The sequence below is a fragment of the Aquarana catesbeiana genome, linkage group LG02, assembly GCF_042186555.1.
Source record: "Aquarana catesbeiana isolate 2022-GZ linkage group LG02, ASM4218655v1, whole genome shotgun sequence".
In the NCBI taxonomy this organism is placed as follows: Eukaryota; Metazoa; Chordata; class Amphibia; order Anura; family Ranidae; genus Aquarana; species Aquarana catesbeiana.
The window spans coordinates 709,497,660-709,513,251 of NC_133325.1; the positions used below are offsets into that span (position 1 = coordinate 709,497,660).

At 45.5% G+C, this 15,592-nt stretch overlaps 1 protein-coding gene across 1 annotated transcript in view; it reads left to right on the forward strand.

The window, feature by feature from the left end:
• The window catches only part of GABRR3 (gamma-aminobutyric acid type A receptor subunit rho3), a 108,465-nt gene that overhangs the window by 34,900 nt on the left and 57,973 nt on the right, over positions 1–15,592 (forward strand). Inside the window, exon 4 of the mRNA XM_073616981.1 lies at positions 12,913–13,136. Coding sequence (XP_073473082.1) covers positions 12,913–13,136 — 224 coding nt within the window. The remainder of the gene's footprint in view (positions 1–12,912; positions 13,137–15,592) is intronic.

A 15,592-nucleotide genomic window follows, 5' to 3' on the forward strand; every position in this document is an offset into this window, starting at 1 on the left:
TGTTCCCCAATTCTAAAGCTCCGGGAGACGATGGACTCCCCATTGAGGTTTATAAACAATATGGTGAATATGTACTTCCACACCTGCTAAAGGTGTTTAATGCAGTGAGACAGAATGGTAACCTCCCTCAGTCAATGACCAGAGCAAATATAGTTCTGATATTAAAACCCAATAAAGATCCACTTGACCCGGGATTGTACCAACCTATCTCTCTTCTACAAAATGATGTAAAGATCCTCACTAAAGTATTGGCGATTTGACTGAATAAAGTCATATCTACCATAATACACTCGGATCAATCTGGGTTTATGCCCCAAAAGTCGACTGCGATAAACTTTTGCAGACTTTTTCTCAACATCCAATCCCAAGCAGACAATAGGGGAGATAGAGCATTGCTGTCACTGGATGCCCACAAGGTGTTTGATAGCGTTGAGTGGGATTATCTATGGGAAGTGATGAGGACATTTGGAATTGGTGACGGATTCATCAAGTGGGTACAACTACTTTATTCTTCCCCGGTAGCAGCTATTAGGGAAGGGGGAGGATCTCGCCACCCTTTAATCTACACAGAGGCAGGAGGCAGGGCTGCCCCCTTTCTCCCCTCCTATTTGCTATGGCTATTGAGCCCTTAGCGGCCATGATACGTAGCAGTCCCTCAATACAGGGGTTTCGATATGGGGATATTCAGGAGAAAGTTATCATGTATGCTGATGACACCATGCTGCTCCTTGGGGATACATCCGTTTCACTGTCAGAGGCAATGGAGGTCATTAGCCGGTTCGGGAAGTACTCTGGTCTAGTTATCAATTGGACCAAGTCCTCCCTTTTATTGCTAGACCGCGAACCAACCCCATCCCAAAGGAATATGCAGGATATCCCGATCTCGACATCCCTTAAATACCTAGGCATACAGGTTACTGCCCGTACGTTGGATTACGTTAACCTAACCCTAACCCCTTTAATTAATCGCTGCCGTGATCGAGTCGAAGTATGGAGCAAGCTGAAACTGTCACAAGTGGGGAGGATAAATCTAATAAAGATGATCCTTATGCCACAGCTGCTCTACGTGCTCCATAATTTCCCAATGGTCATTACTTTGAAAAAGTTCAGGATCATTAACTCTCTCTTCCGGTCATTCATATGGCTATCAAAACCTCCTAGAATTAAACTTGAGCAGTTGCAGCGCCCCAAGGATGAAGGTGGCTTGGTGCTACCTAATCCTTGGGTATACTACTTAGCCTCCCAATTGCAACACATTGCTAGAGTCATACGGCCAAGGCAGGACCTAGAACTGAACCTACGTGACCCTTCGGCCCAATTACTCCTGTTCACGTCCAAAAGTGAGATTTCAGATGGGTTGGAGGCCCTACAATATAATAAATCAAACAAACTTTTCCCAACCTATGCTCTTATGCAAAAGATTTGGAATAAGGTCATAATGCTTCAGGGGGTGAATGGGTTTACTAAATATAGCCCTATTTGGGAGAATAATCATTATCTGGAGATAGCGAAAATACCATATGGATTGAAATGGAAGCAATATGGGGTGTCACACATGATACATATATTCAGGGACGGCAAGCTGAGATCCTTCTCGGAACTCAGAGAGGCCTTCCAACTACCGGTCTCCATGAATTTCTATTATAAGCAACTCAAACATGCGATAGATGCCCAGAAGGGTGCAGATATTTGGACCCTGGAGCCCACATCCATTTTTAATTTCCTTTTTGAAATAACTACCTATAAAGGGTTTATATCTAACTGCTATACCATGCTTTTGAATCTATTTCTGAGGGACACACCATTGAAAGCTATGTCCAAATGGGAACAAGATGTTGGCACATTTGAAGAGCAATGGGAGGAGGCTGTCAAGGACTATACTCACCGAGGCCGAGATGCCGAGAGCGGCTCGCCCTTACGACCACGCGCACCCGACCCCTGGAGGTGATACAGGGAGCTGGGAGCACGCGGAGGCACGGGCTTCCAGTGGAGACTGAATTCCCGAAGGAAGTCCGTGTAGCCGTTGGGCACTAGAGGAGCTGCAAAACAAGTGGTTAACTGGAACTGGGGTATCAGGTCGGGTAAGTCCGTTATTCAGGCAGAGATCAGGACCGGGGTATCCGGCAAGAACAAGTCCGTGTAACAGGCTGAGATCAGGGGTATCAGGCAGGCAGAGGGTAATCCGTTAAACAAGCAGAGGTCAGAGGTATCAGGCAGGCAGAGGGTAATCCGTTAAACAAGCAGAGGTCAGAGGTATCAGGCAGGCAGAGAGTAATCCGTTTCACTAGCAGAGGTCAGGGGTATCAGGCAGGCAGAGAGATTAGTCCGTTACACAAGCAGAGGTCAGGGGTATCAGGCAGACAAGAGTAATCCGTTTCACAGGCAGAGTTAGCACAGGGAACACACTAGGAAGCAGGGAATATCAGGCACAGGGGACAGGGTACAGCTGACGACAAACCAGCAACCCGACTGGGTGCTGGAGCCGTCAGAAGTAGCCCACCGGCGAGCGCGTCAGTGTGACGCACCGCCGGGCACCCGCACGGCCACGGCGCGCACACGGGGACCGCCGTGCACCCGCGCGCGCCGCACCATTGGGCCGCGAACGGGTGTACGGCGCAGCGTGAGTCCTCCGCGCATGCGCCGTGGAGCCCGGCGGACGGAGGCGGCTTGTGCCTCCTGACAGTGCCCCCCTCCTAAGGGCGGACACTGGACGCCCAGACTGGACATCACCTCCGGGTGGTCTCGGTGGAAAGCTTGAATTAAGCGTGGTGCATGTAGGTTCTTTGCGGGTTCCCAAGAGTTGTCCTCAGGTGGATAACCCTTCCACTGGATCAGATACTGCAGTTGTCTGCCCTTCTTCCTACAGTTAAGGATGGACTCCACCTCAAACTCATTCTCTCCATCCACCCTAACTGGTGGCGGAGGAAGCTCCCCTCTTTCCGGAAAAGTGCTGTCCATCACGGGCTTCAGTAAGGACACGTGGAAGACAGGGTGGATTCTGTAAGTCTTTGGTAATGCTAGCTCCATAGCCACAGGGTTGATAATCCTTTTGATGGGGAAAGGACCAATGAACTTGGGTCCCAATTTCCGCGAAGGCACGGATAGTTTAAGGTTGGTAGTGGATAACCAGACCTCTTCTCCTAGTTTAAAAGTTGGATTCTCCCTCCTGCCCCGATCATACTGCTCCTTGTAATCCGTTTGAGCCCTCTGCAACATGTCTTGAATCCTCTGGAAATTTGCTTGTAAAGAGGCTATTCTGTCATGAACCGCAGGGACTGCTATCTCAGGGACATCGTTGGACAGAAAGGTGGGATGGAATCCACAATTTGCCCAGAAAGGCGTTTGGTTGGTAGCAGCGTGAACAGAATTGTTATACGCGAACTCTGCGTATGGGAGAAGGCTTGCCCAATCATCTTGAGATCCCGAGCAGAAACACCGCAGATATTGCTCTAGAGTCTGGTTCGTCCTCTCCGTTTGGCCGTTACTCTGAGGGTGGTAAGCTGATGAGAGGCAGACTTTGATATTTAAGGCTTTGCAGAGCTCCCTCCAAAATTTGGACGTAAATTGTACACCCCTGTCTGATACGATGTTCTTTGGTACTCCATGGAGCCTGATGATTTCCTTTAGAAAAATATTGGCGGTCTCTAAGGCCGAGGGGGTGCCCTTCATGGGCAAAAAATGGGCCATCTTGGAGAGACGGTCAACCGCGACAAAAATAGTGGTAAAACCCCCCGAGGCTGGCAGATCCACTATAAAATCCATGGAGACGTCAGACCATGGTCGTTCGGGGATCGGTAGAGGTCTTAGTAAACCCCAGGACTTGGCGTTTCGACCCTTGTTCCGCTGACACGGAGGGCAGGATGCCACATATTCTTTGCAATCCCGTCTCCACCCAGGCCACCAAAAGGAACGAGAGACCAGCTCAGACGTCTTCCTTACTCCAAAATGCCCTGCGAGTTTATGGTCATGGCACATCTGAAGGGTTAGTGACCGTGTCTCCCGAGGTACAAAAATTTTTCCACGGATCCAAAAGAAATTACCATTTCTTTCCAAGGATTGCACCTCTGGTTCCATGCAAGAGTTGGATGATGATTTGATGGATGACATCAAATCCACTTGTGTCACCCCAAGGAAGTTTTGGGAAGAGAGGATTGTACCAGGTTCTGAAGTTTGGGACTCTGCTGAGAACATCCGTGAGAGTGCGTCTGCCTTTCCATTCTTTGAGCCAGGTCTATAGGATATGTGGAAGTTGAAGCGAGAGAAAAAGAGAGCCCAGCGGGCTTGTCTAGGTTTTAGTCGTTTTGCTGTCCGTAAGTATTCTAGGTTTTTATGATCTGTAAAGATCATTACCGGATGCAATGCGCCTTCGAGCAGATACCTCCACTCTTCTAGAGCGAATTTAATAGCCAGCAGCTCCCTGTCACCCACATCATAGTTTAACTCGGGCGGGCTGAGTTTCCGAGAAGCGAATGCAACGGGATGAAGGATGGCCTTGGGCCCTTGTCTTTGAGAGAGAATTGCTCCCGTGGCAATTTCCGAAGCGTCCACCTCCAAGACATATGGCTGAGAAGGATCAGGATGGTGAAGAATTGGAGCCGAACTAAACAGATCCTTTAACTTCAGAAAGGCCTCTTGTGCGGCCTCACTCCACCGGAAAGAGTTGTGCTGACGGGTTAGCTGGGTGATAGGTGCTACAATGGTCGAGAATCCGCTAATGAACTTCCGATAAAAGTTAGCGAATCCGATGAATCGTTGAACCCCTTTCTTATCGGATGGAGCTGGCCAATCTTGGATGGCTTGTATCTTTTGAGGATCCATTGCGATCCCGTCGGCCGATATGATGAACCCCAGGAATTGTACCACTGACCTCTCGAATTCACACTTCTCCACTTTCAGATAAAGCTTGTGCTGTTTTAATATGGTGAGGACTTTTTTGACATGCCCCTTGTGTAGCTCAATCGTGGAAGAGAAAATGAGTATGTCATCTAGATAGACAACAAGGAAGTCATCCAGGTATTCTCGGAATATGTCGTTAACCAGGTGCTGGAAGGTGGCTGGAGCATTGCATAGCCCGAATGGCATCACCAGGTACTCGAAGTGTCCAAACCTGGACCTGAACGCTGTCTTCCACTCATCCCCGGCTCTGATTCTAACAAGGTTATAGGCACCCCGCAGGTCTAATTTGGAAAAGACCTTGGCAGATCGGAATCGTTGGAATAGCTCCGGGATGAGTGGTAGTGGGTACCTGTTCTTAATGGTGATATTATTAAGCTGCCGGTAGTCCACACAAGGTCTAAGGGACCCATCTTTTTTCCCGACAAAGAATATCCCTGCTCCAGCAGGTGAGGATGAAGGACGGATAAAACCTTTTTCCAGGTTCTCGTCGATGTACTGTCTGAGCGCCTCCAGTTCAGTCTCGGAGAGAGGGAATATACGACCGAACGGAATTACTGATCCTGGCAACAGGTCGATCGGACAGTCATAAGGCCGATGAGGTGGTAGGCGATCAGCCATTTGTTTATTAAAGACCTCCTGGAACTCCAGATATTCAGCGGGAATCTGCTGAAGTTTGTCTGATGAGGTAGTAACCGTAGCACACACCTTCGGGGTTAACAGGAGGCAATGCTCAGAGCAGTATGGAGAGGAGAAGGACACCAACTTGGTGCTCCATTGGATCTGCGGATCATGAGCTTGTAACCAGGGCAGACCGAGGATGACTGGGAAGATGGGAGAATGGATGAGGTCGAGCCGTAGGAGTTCCTGATGCCCGGAGTCGGTGGTTACTAGGATAGGCTGGGTCTCTTGGGTGATTGGACCTGAACTAGGAAGAGACCCATCAGCTAGATGCACTTGTAAACCTTGGGCCTTTGTTTGTAAGGGAATACGGAGGCTGAGGGCCAAGGCTGCATCCATGAAGCAGCTACAAGCCCCCGAATCAATGATGACGGGTAGGCGAGACTCCCCTTCCGGTAGCTGCAAGGAAACAGACAACATCACATAAGACTTTGGAGCATCATTATCCAGGTAATTCATCAATCTAGGCTGAAGGAACTTACTGGGCCTTATTGGACAACTGCGCAGGAAGTGTCCCGCTCCCCCGCAGTACAGACACAAATTGGACTGCCGTCTGCGTTGCCTCTCTTCCGAAGTTAGCGGGGCCCGGACCAGGCCTAACTGCATGGGCTCGGCTTCAGGAGGTGTGGTGGAAGATGGTGACGGCATGGATGGGGCTCTGAATGGCGTCCACGTAGGGCGTGGACCCTGAAACCGCTCTGAGCGGCGTTCTCGCAAGCGCCTGTCCAGTTTCGTGGCTGCCTGAATGAGCTCTTCCAAGGTCTCCGGAGTCTCCATCCTGGCTAGCTCATCCTTGAGAAGTTCAGATAAACCTTGACGGTACTGGTAATGAAGAGCCGGCTCGTTCCAATTCGTGTCGGCCGCCCATTTACGGAACTCTACCGTATAATCTTCAATGGGTCTCCTTCCTTGGGACAAGTGGTGGAGAATGGCTTCAGCGGTAGCCTTCCGTTGCGGGTCATCATAGAGTTTGGCCATACCCTCGAAGAAGGTATCTATGGAATTTAGCACAGGGCTTCCCTGTTCCATTAAGCCGTGGGCCCAGGCCTGAGGTTCCTCTGACAGCAGCGAGATAGCGAAACCCACCTTGACGATCTCTGATGCAAATGTCCGAGGCTGGAGGGCAAAGTAAAGAGAACATGCGTTCTTAAAAGCTCTGAATCTTTTACGGTCCCCGGAGAACCGTTCGGGCGTAGGGACCCTAGGCTCGGGAAGCGCCATGACAACGGTAGGGCTGGCGGTGGCCTGGGGAAGCGGACCTTCATTGCTGGGTGCCGGAACTGCAGCGGCAGGGGGAAGTACTCCAGTAATCTGTTGGAGGCGGTTGTCAATTTGAGTATACCCCTCCTGTAACTTCTGGACTGAGTCGGCCAAAGTGGAGACCTGTTGACACAGGATCTCCAAAGGAGAGCGCGCTCTGTCGGCCTCGGACATGGCTGGTTTGTACTGTCAAGGACTATACTCACCGAGGCCGAGATGCCGAGAGCGGCTCGCCCTTACGACCACGCGCACCCGACCCCTGGAGGTGATACAGGGAGCTGGGAGCACGCGGAGGCACGGGCTTCCAGTGGAGACTGAATTCCCGAAGGAAGTCCGTGTAGCCGTTGGGCACTAGAGGAGCTGCAAAACAAGTGGTTAACTGGAACTGGGGTATCAGGTCGGGTAAGTCCGTTATTCAGGCAGAGATCAGGACCGGGGTATCCGGCAAGAACAAGTCCGTGTAACAGGCTGAGATCAGGGGTATCAGGCAGGCAGAGGGTAATCCGTTAAACAAGCAGAGGTCAGAGGTATCAGGCAGGCAGAGGGTAATCCGTTAAACAAGCAGAGGTTAGAGGTATCAGGCAGGCAGAGAGTAATCCGTTTCACTAGCAGAGGTCAGGGGTATCAGGCAGGCAGAGAGATTAGTCCGTTACACAAGCAGAGGTCAGGGGTATCAGGCAGACAAGAGTAATCCGTTTCACAGGCAGAGTTAGCACAGGGAACACACTAGGAAGCAGGGAATATCAGGCACAGGGGACAGGGTACAGCTGACGACAAACCAGCAACCCGACTGGGTGCTGGAGCCGTCAGAAGTAGCCCACCGGCGAGCGCGTCAGCGTGACGCACCGCCGGGCACCCGCACGGCCACGGCGCGCACACGGGGACCGCCGTGCACCCGCGCGCGCCGCACCATTGGGCCGCGAACGGGTGTACGGCGCAGCGTGAGTCCTCCGCGCATGCGCCGTGGAGCCCGGCGGACGGAGGCGGCTTGTGCCTCCTGACAGAGGCCTTGCAGGCGGTCCCCCTGTGCTCATTAAACGCTGCTCAAAAACTATCCCAGCTATATATACTTTCTAGAGTACATTACACGCCTGCTAGATTAGTCCGTATGGGAATAGGCACAGACTCCACTTGCACCAGATGTTGCAGAGATCATGGAGATCTCATTCACCTCTTGTGGAGATGTCCCAAACTTCAACTATATTGGAATAATGTCATTGACACTATTAACAGGGTTTTCCGGGTGCAGTTACCTTTAGATCCCAAACCATGCTTGCTGGGGATAATAGATGACCTCTTGATGGGAGGTATCCTTAAACAAGCTATTGGAAGAGCTTTGTTTCAAGCTCGTATGCTAATCTTCAGACATTGGAAATCTAAGGACCCTCCCACAGTGCAAGAATTGATCGCACAAATGGGGAATACTCTCCATATGGAAAAAATTATATATCAGCATAGGGGGCATCTAAAAAATATGAGAAACTCTGGGCCCAATGGCTGGATGTGCCTGGGCTAGCGCCAGTAGATTTGGTGATTGATCGCTTATTTTAAAGTTTATGACCGTCCTACTGCTTTAAATAAATATAATAGAGAGAGCTACCTAAAAAGTGATGGATGTATAGTGGAACAGGAGGACGGATATTGTAGTTATCTAAGTATTGCAATATACTCTGTATGTGGCAAGAGAGAGAAATGTAATGCAATAATTGCTCTCTACCTGTATGATATGTTCAGTACTTTGTAAAGGTCTGTATTTGCTCTGGAACTGTATGCAACAATCTTTCTATAATAAAACCTTTTTGTTTGAGAAAAAAAAAAGTTTTGGCATGCTCAGAATTCCGCCAAGTTTTACTCTCCAGGTCATGAGAATGGGAGTTGTCTTTGCTTCCAGATGTTTGTGGTTGTGTGGTAGGGATAGATGCCCAACCAAAGGCTCTTGAACAGGTACTAACCTGCTCACATGCCAAGTTGATCCACCCTCCAGTCTATAGGTTACTGGTCCCAGTGGCTGTGGATTCGTGGAGAACTTGGTTGGTGGCTTCCTTATTCTCACCCACTGGCCAGGAATGAGGGTAGTTGTCTTGGCATTTAGTTTGCATCTCTGTATGTTTTTGCTTTGACCTGCTACCTCTCCACTCCAACTTGCAGGTCCCAGGGTTCTGCTACAATATTTGGTGGCTTCAAACCTATCATCGTTTTGCAGGCGATTCTCCAGTGGCGCTATGAAGAGATGACCTGTAGTGTTGTAGAACAGCAGTTATAGCTTTGCTAAAAAGTAGTCTCTCATGCAGATGTGTCTTTAGGTAATTTTTAAATGTCTAGTTAAAACATTTCACACCTCCATTGACCTGTAGATGGTATTGTGGTGTTAAGATGTGCTTTATTCCCTTTGATTTAAGTAAAGTCTCAAACTCTTTTGAAATAAATTGTGAACCATTGTCGGTAGAGCTGCAAGATCTGGCTAAAATGAGAATCATGATTTTTTTTGCTTATAAGATAGATCACGCTTCTCTCACGATTCTCGCAGCGTAACATCATCTTTCACATTAAAACAAAAAAATTGGGCTAACTTTACTGTTTCTTTTTTTTTTTTTTATTCATTGAAGTGTAATTTTTCCCAAAAAAGACCGCTGGGCAAATACAATGTGACATACAATATTGCAGCAATTGACATTTTATTCCCTAGGGTCTCTGCTAAAATATATATAATGTTTGGGGATTCCAAGTAATTTTCTAGCAAAAAATATTGATTTTAACTTAAGAAACAAGTTTCAGAAAAAGATTTAGACTTTAAGTCGTTAAACTTCCTGCATTTACAGGTTGTTAAAAACTTGACAGACTGCCTGGATTTTTTTTTCACACAAAAGTTTATCCCATTGATCTAAGAAGGAAGAGTTAGTTACAATGTTTCATGTTAAAAACTTGGCAGACTTCCCGGATGTTTTCTTTTGACAGCGGAGTGAGCAGATAAGTCTCTCCACTTGTTATATGAAAGAATCTAGAGATTGTCAGGGGGGTTGAATCAAGATCACGATTTTTTAACGATTAATTGTGCAGCTCTAATTGTCGGTAATGATTTTCAGTTTTAGTACTACCCCACCATGAGAACCATACCTCGAAGGTGGTGATGACAACTTTAGGGGTCATGATTAGAGATGTAAAATTCCTGGATATTTTGAAGCAATGGGAAAAAATTCTGGGAAAAAATTGAAATTTTGGAAAAATTGGGAAAAACAATATATTGTGGAGTAGTTTTACAAATTGAAAGTCGTTTTGTTACACTAGGAACGTGAAATGCAGTGTATATAAAAGTATTATGCTTGGAAAAAAAGCACAGCTTACTCAGTAAACAAACAAAACTTGCTTTTTAAAATTGTATTTTTTATTACAAATGGAATAACAAAGAACATTTCACCTATAAATGAGAACAGGTAACCACCCCCTTTCCCTCATTATAATATAAAAGCTTCCTGCCAATATGCATTTTCAGTTATTGACCATGCAGATCCAGAAGCATACAATATATTAGGTAGTTGTAATCTGTGTAATCCAGTGACTGACACTTCAGAGGTTATTACTAACACACTTACTCCTGTGTCATAATAGAGAAATGCTTGTAGCATCGATTTTACAAGAAGTTGTAATCCTATGTAGATATTGTCAAGACCATAAGTGTTCATATCACCATAAATCCAAAGATCTGAAGCATCTCATGGGGAAAGAGTTTTTTTCCATAGCTGCAACGCAGTTCTGATATATTTTGATAGGATATTGCTGGGCTAGCATAAACCATCCAAATATATGGGCGCTTCTATCTGCATGTATCAAACAAAGATTTTTTGTAACAAATACAATTATGATCTGGTGCTTATAATACTACGCCTCCATCCTGATACAACTAATATGCAATACAAATTTGGGATTTTAAATGAGGCATACCATGTTGGTGATTTATGCATAAAATATCAGTTTATTAAACAATGGATGAAAATCTTGTTCATACATGAACGAATAAGTTAAAATAGCAAGCTGATTTGTTACACCTAGCATACATCAGCAAAAAGTATGCATCATTCTAATGTAATTATTCCATATACATTTTTCACACAGCAGAATTATAAAACATGAGTGCATCATATAAGGCAAGATTTTTTTGTAGCAAAACATTAGTGTATGACAAAGATTGTCTCAGGTCCATTGGACAGATCTTATGCCTAGTACACACTATCATCTTTTTTTCTGTTTAACCCAGTGGGCTGAATAAAAAAAAAACTGAGGAGCTCACTGTAACCCTGCGATGTTAGTACATCGATCCCCCTGACAGAACACACCAGTCAGCGCTTGCAGCCATTGGTTGACAGCGCTCATCGAAAGCTGATCAGATGCTGGCTTTCCAGCATGCCTGTTTAACAGAAGCTGCCTGTTTGGTCAGCTTCTGTTGGACAGGCTGGTGTACACATGGAGACTGATATTGGGGACTGTCAGGAACCATGAATCAGACGGAGACAGAAAATGCAGTAAAAATCACACCTTTTAATATAGTGGTAAAAATGGTACAAATAGTAAACGTAGTCAAAACATAGCCAGAGTTCGGTAATCAAAGCGGGTAGTCAGAACAAGCCAGTAAATCAGGAAGCCAGAGATCAGCATAGTCGGAGACAGCAAACAGGATCAGGAACCAGAAGGGATGTCAGCCAGGCAAGTCTTTAACAGGAACACAGCAGAGAATCTTCAGATATGTTGCCAGGGTGAAGGCATAGGAAAGATGAACCAGGCAGTTTAAATAGCCAGAAGGGGCTGGCTGACGAACAGGAAATGATCACCAGGTGAGGCACTGTGGAACGATGAGTGCTGGCAATTAACCGACAGCTGAGCACTGAGAAGGGAGGGCTGAGCCCAGCACTGACAGTACCCCCTCCTCAACGACCCCTCCCCCGGGAGGACCACCAGGTTTGAGGAGAAAACGTCTATGAAAAGCATGGAGGACGACAGGAGCATGTACGTCTGAGGATGATACCCAAGAGCGCTCCTCCGGACTGTACCCTTTATAATGAACCAGGTACTGTATGCCCCCACAGAACCTACTGGAGTCAATGATTGACTGTATCTCACACTCCTCATGGTTCTCAACCTGATCCAGGGGAGGACGTGGTATCGAGGTGGTGAAGCAGTTGCACACCAAGGGTTTTAATAAGGAGACATGAAATACATTTGAAATACGCATGTTAGAAGGAAGGTCTAATGCGTAAGCCACTGGGTTGATCTTACGATGAATATGGAAAGGCCCAATAAACTGTGGTGCCAGTTTCAGTGAGGAAACACGGAGTCGGAGGTTGCGAGATGACAGCCCAACCCTCTCCTCAACCCTCTAGGAAGGGATAGATACGACGAGCAGGAAATGATCACTAGGTGAGGCACTGTGGAACGAGTGCTGGCAATTAACCGACAGCTGAGCACCGAGAAGGGAGGGTTGAGCCCAGCCCTGACAGGGACCAATATTCGGCCCCTGTGTACTGGGCTTTACCAGTGTCCCTAAGAAAAAGAAGAGTAGCCAAATGTAATGGGCATACACATCAATCAGCATAGGCTAAATGGGAATTCTTAGCCCAAATCTCAGCAATCTACCTACACCTAAAGGGTGAGGAAAGGTTCTTGAGAACAGCAATGTGCACATTTTCCACAGAGTAGTAAAAAGATGGTTTAAAAGAGTTGTAAATGAGGCAACCTATGTTAGATTGGAGCAACCATCCCGTAAAATGTGGGTGCATGTTACACCACATATTGATAGCTTACAAATGTCTTTACTGTGGCACTTTCACACCTCCAGGTATGTCCTTTAGGTTGGCACCTGCCTCAATGAGGGGTATATGTAACAACAATCACATCTCGAATGATATACTCCAACCAACACCTACCTCATGTGTATGGCAGCATATAAAGACTGTATTATGGTGGTATAACCACCCAAAAGATTGTTTATTCTTAATAACAGTATTGTTATAATATATAGATATTTATGCAGCTGCTATTTGTGTAAAGTAATCATATTTTCTTTTCAATTTCTGCTGGCCTTTGAAGGATTTTACAATGACCTTATACCTCAGACATTACTGGAAAGATGAAAGGTTGTCTTTCCAGAGTACCAACAACAGAAGCATGACATTTGATGGAAGACTAATCAAAAAGATTTGGGTGCCAGATGTGTTTTTTGTCCATTCCAAGCGATCATTTATACATGATACCACGATGGAAAACATTATGCTGCGTGTATATCCAGATGGGAATGTGCTATTCAGCCTAAGGTAAGAAGACTGCAGATTGTCTTACTTCATGCTGAGTGACTGATTAACATTTTTCATTATGGAAATGAGTGCATGTATGTTTTTTCCAGTTTATAGACCGGCTGACTCTATAGGAGTCAGGCTGTGTGGCTATCTTTTCCATCCATATGTTCTGAGCACATACATGCAAATAGAATGTTCTCTATGGGAGCTGGGAAACCATAAAAATAACAAACAGCTGTTCTTGTCCTTTAGAAAGAGAAATGGCTGAAATTATTACAAAGTACTACGATAAAGTTTGGAATCTTACCACATTGATTTGAAATATATCGAGTGATAAGCAGATGGGGATAGAAGCTAAAATGTTTAGACATTGCACTGGCCTGTGGCTATGAAAAATTATTTGAATTTATAGATGTGGCCCAACCAGTCAAGAACCATGAGATATGACTAAAGGAACAAAGTAGAACAAAATAAGGAAATACGATTTTATTTCAAGTTTGTGGGCTTTCTTTCCATGACAGGAAAGGCACTTTAGTGAATAAGGAAGGTCTTAGAATACGGTTTTACTGCTTTGAATTTAGGGTAGCCAGCTGAAAATGGTGTGAGAATCTTCTCCAAAAGTTCTAAGGAAGTGCAACTGGGAGTAGGTACTGGAGGAGGTGGACATCAAATGTGTTGAAGTTCCCCAGAAACAACTAGCAGTTGCGAGGCAGGTCTGTCTGCACAGTCTCTTAACAAATCAAAAGTGCATAAAACCAAGGGTGAAGTTTTTACCTTGGCCTGGGGAGCTAATACAATCAAATGCCCCTTTCACAGCAGGGACAGATTTCTGTGTAATAAATAACAAGGATTATTGTGAGACACCTTTTCGCATCTTTCAGAATCAGCCTCCTTTTCAAGCTTTTGGCATGGAAGACTTCCCTGTGCCAGATGATGAAATGCAAGATTAAATTGATTCTAAACCTATTTTTTTTTAAATACCAAACATATTATACTTACCTGAACCAAAGGAGTGCTTAGGTGATAGATTTGCTAATCATTCAAAAGACATTTGACCAGCAGCAGCTAAATTAGTAGCCATTTTTCTTCATTTGGATTTAAATAAAGGGATATTGATTATTATATTTGAAGATGAGTTCAATAGAAATATAGGAACAGGCCTGGTTTTATATTTTTAGTGATGCTTAGTAGATAAAGAACTATGAATACTTCTTGTCTTGGCAGTTGGAGGTAAATAAAGAATTTTCATGAGACTTATTTTAAATGTTTTATGGATATGGGTTTTGCTTATGATCTTTTGATTTGTATTGAGATTTTTGTATATACAGCATTTTTTCTTGATGAGTTATTTGGCTTTTTTTGTATGTTTTAGATTTAAAGTTTCCTAAAGCGTTTTTTTTCTTTATTAAAATAACAAATATGATATACTTACCTGCTCTGTGCAATGAGAACCCGAATCTCCTCTTCTGGGGTCCCCTGCTGGTGATCTTGGCTCCTCCTCTTCTGTTTCTGCCTCTATAGAAAGCCAATTTTTTATGGGGGCAGACCTGCAGGCTCAGGCTGTGTGTGTCTATAGACACACACACACAGCATGACTCAGCTCTGCCCCCTGTCCCTCCTCACATGCTTTGACTGACAGCAGCAGAAGCCAATGGCGTGTGTGTGTGTGTGTGTGTGTGTGGGTGTGAGGGGGTAGAGTGTAGGCACAGACACAGGAAGGTTTACCTAATGCAGAAAATGCATTAAGGTTAAATCCTTTTTGCCTTTAGAACCACTTTAAGATAAAAAAACATGTGGCTATGCAAACACTTTAAATACGGCACTCACACTTCCAGCCACTTTCATCTTAAAGCGGAGTTCCGGCCACATTTTATTTTTTTATTCTTTTCAGGTATCCGAGCATAATGCATTATTAACATAAAGAACGATTTTATATATTTGCTAGTAGATGTTGATAATATATTTATTTTATACTCACAACTTAGTAAATCCTCTTCTGCCCATTGCCATGATGATTTTGGGCATGTGAAGCCCAGTCGCAATCTCTTCCTGAATTACAGATGGAGAGGTGGATGCTGGGTAACCAGCATCCACCTCTCGATATTGCGCATGCTCGATGCTCCGGCGACCGTAGAGCCAATTGTTTAGAAAGTTGCCATAACAACGGGCGGAGACTGAGGATGGTCCCGCCCTGTTGTTATGGCAACCGCCTTAAATCGCATCATTTCCTGTCAGGAAATAACGCGATTTTTGCTCACAGTACTGCCCACAGACTCCTGGGAATTTATAATTCACATTTCCCAGGAGCACAGGCGAGGGCGGAAGTGACGAGGAGTTCCGCGGACCAGGAAGTGGCAGATTAGGAGCACTAAATAGCAACAGGGCGCTTCTGGTAAGTATAAAAAAAAAATTCCCCAAAATGTTTCTTTATAGGATTAAAGGTCTGTGATTAAGTAAAAAATTTTTTCAGGGTG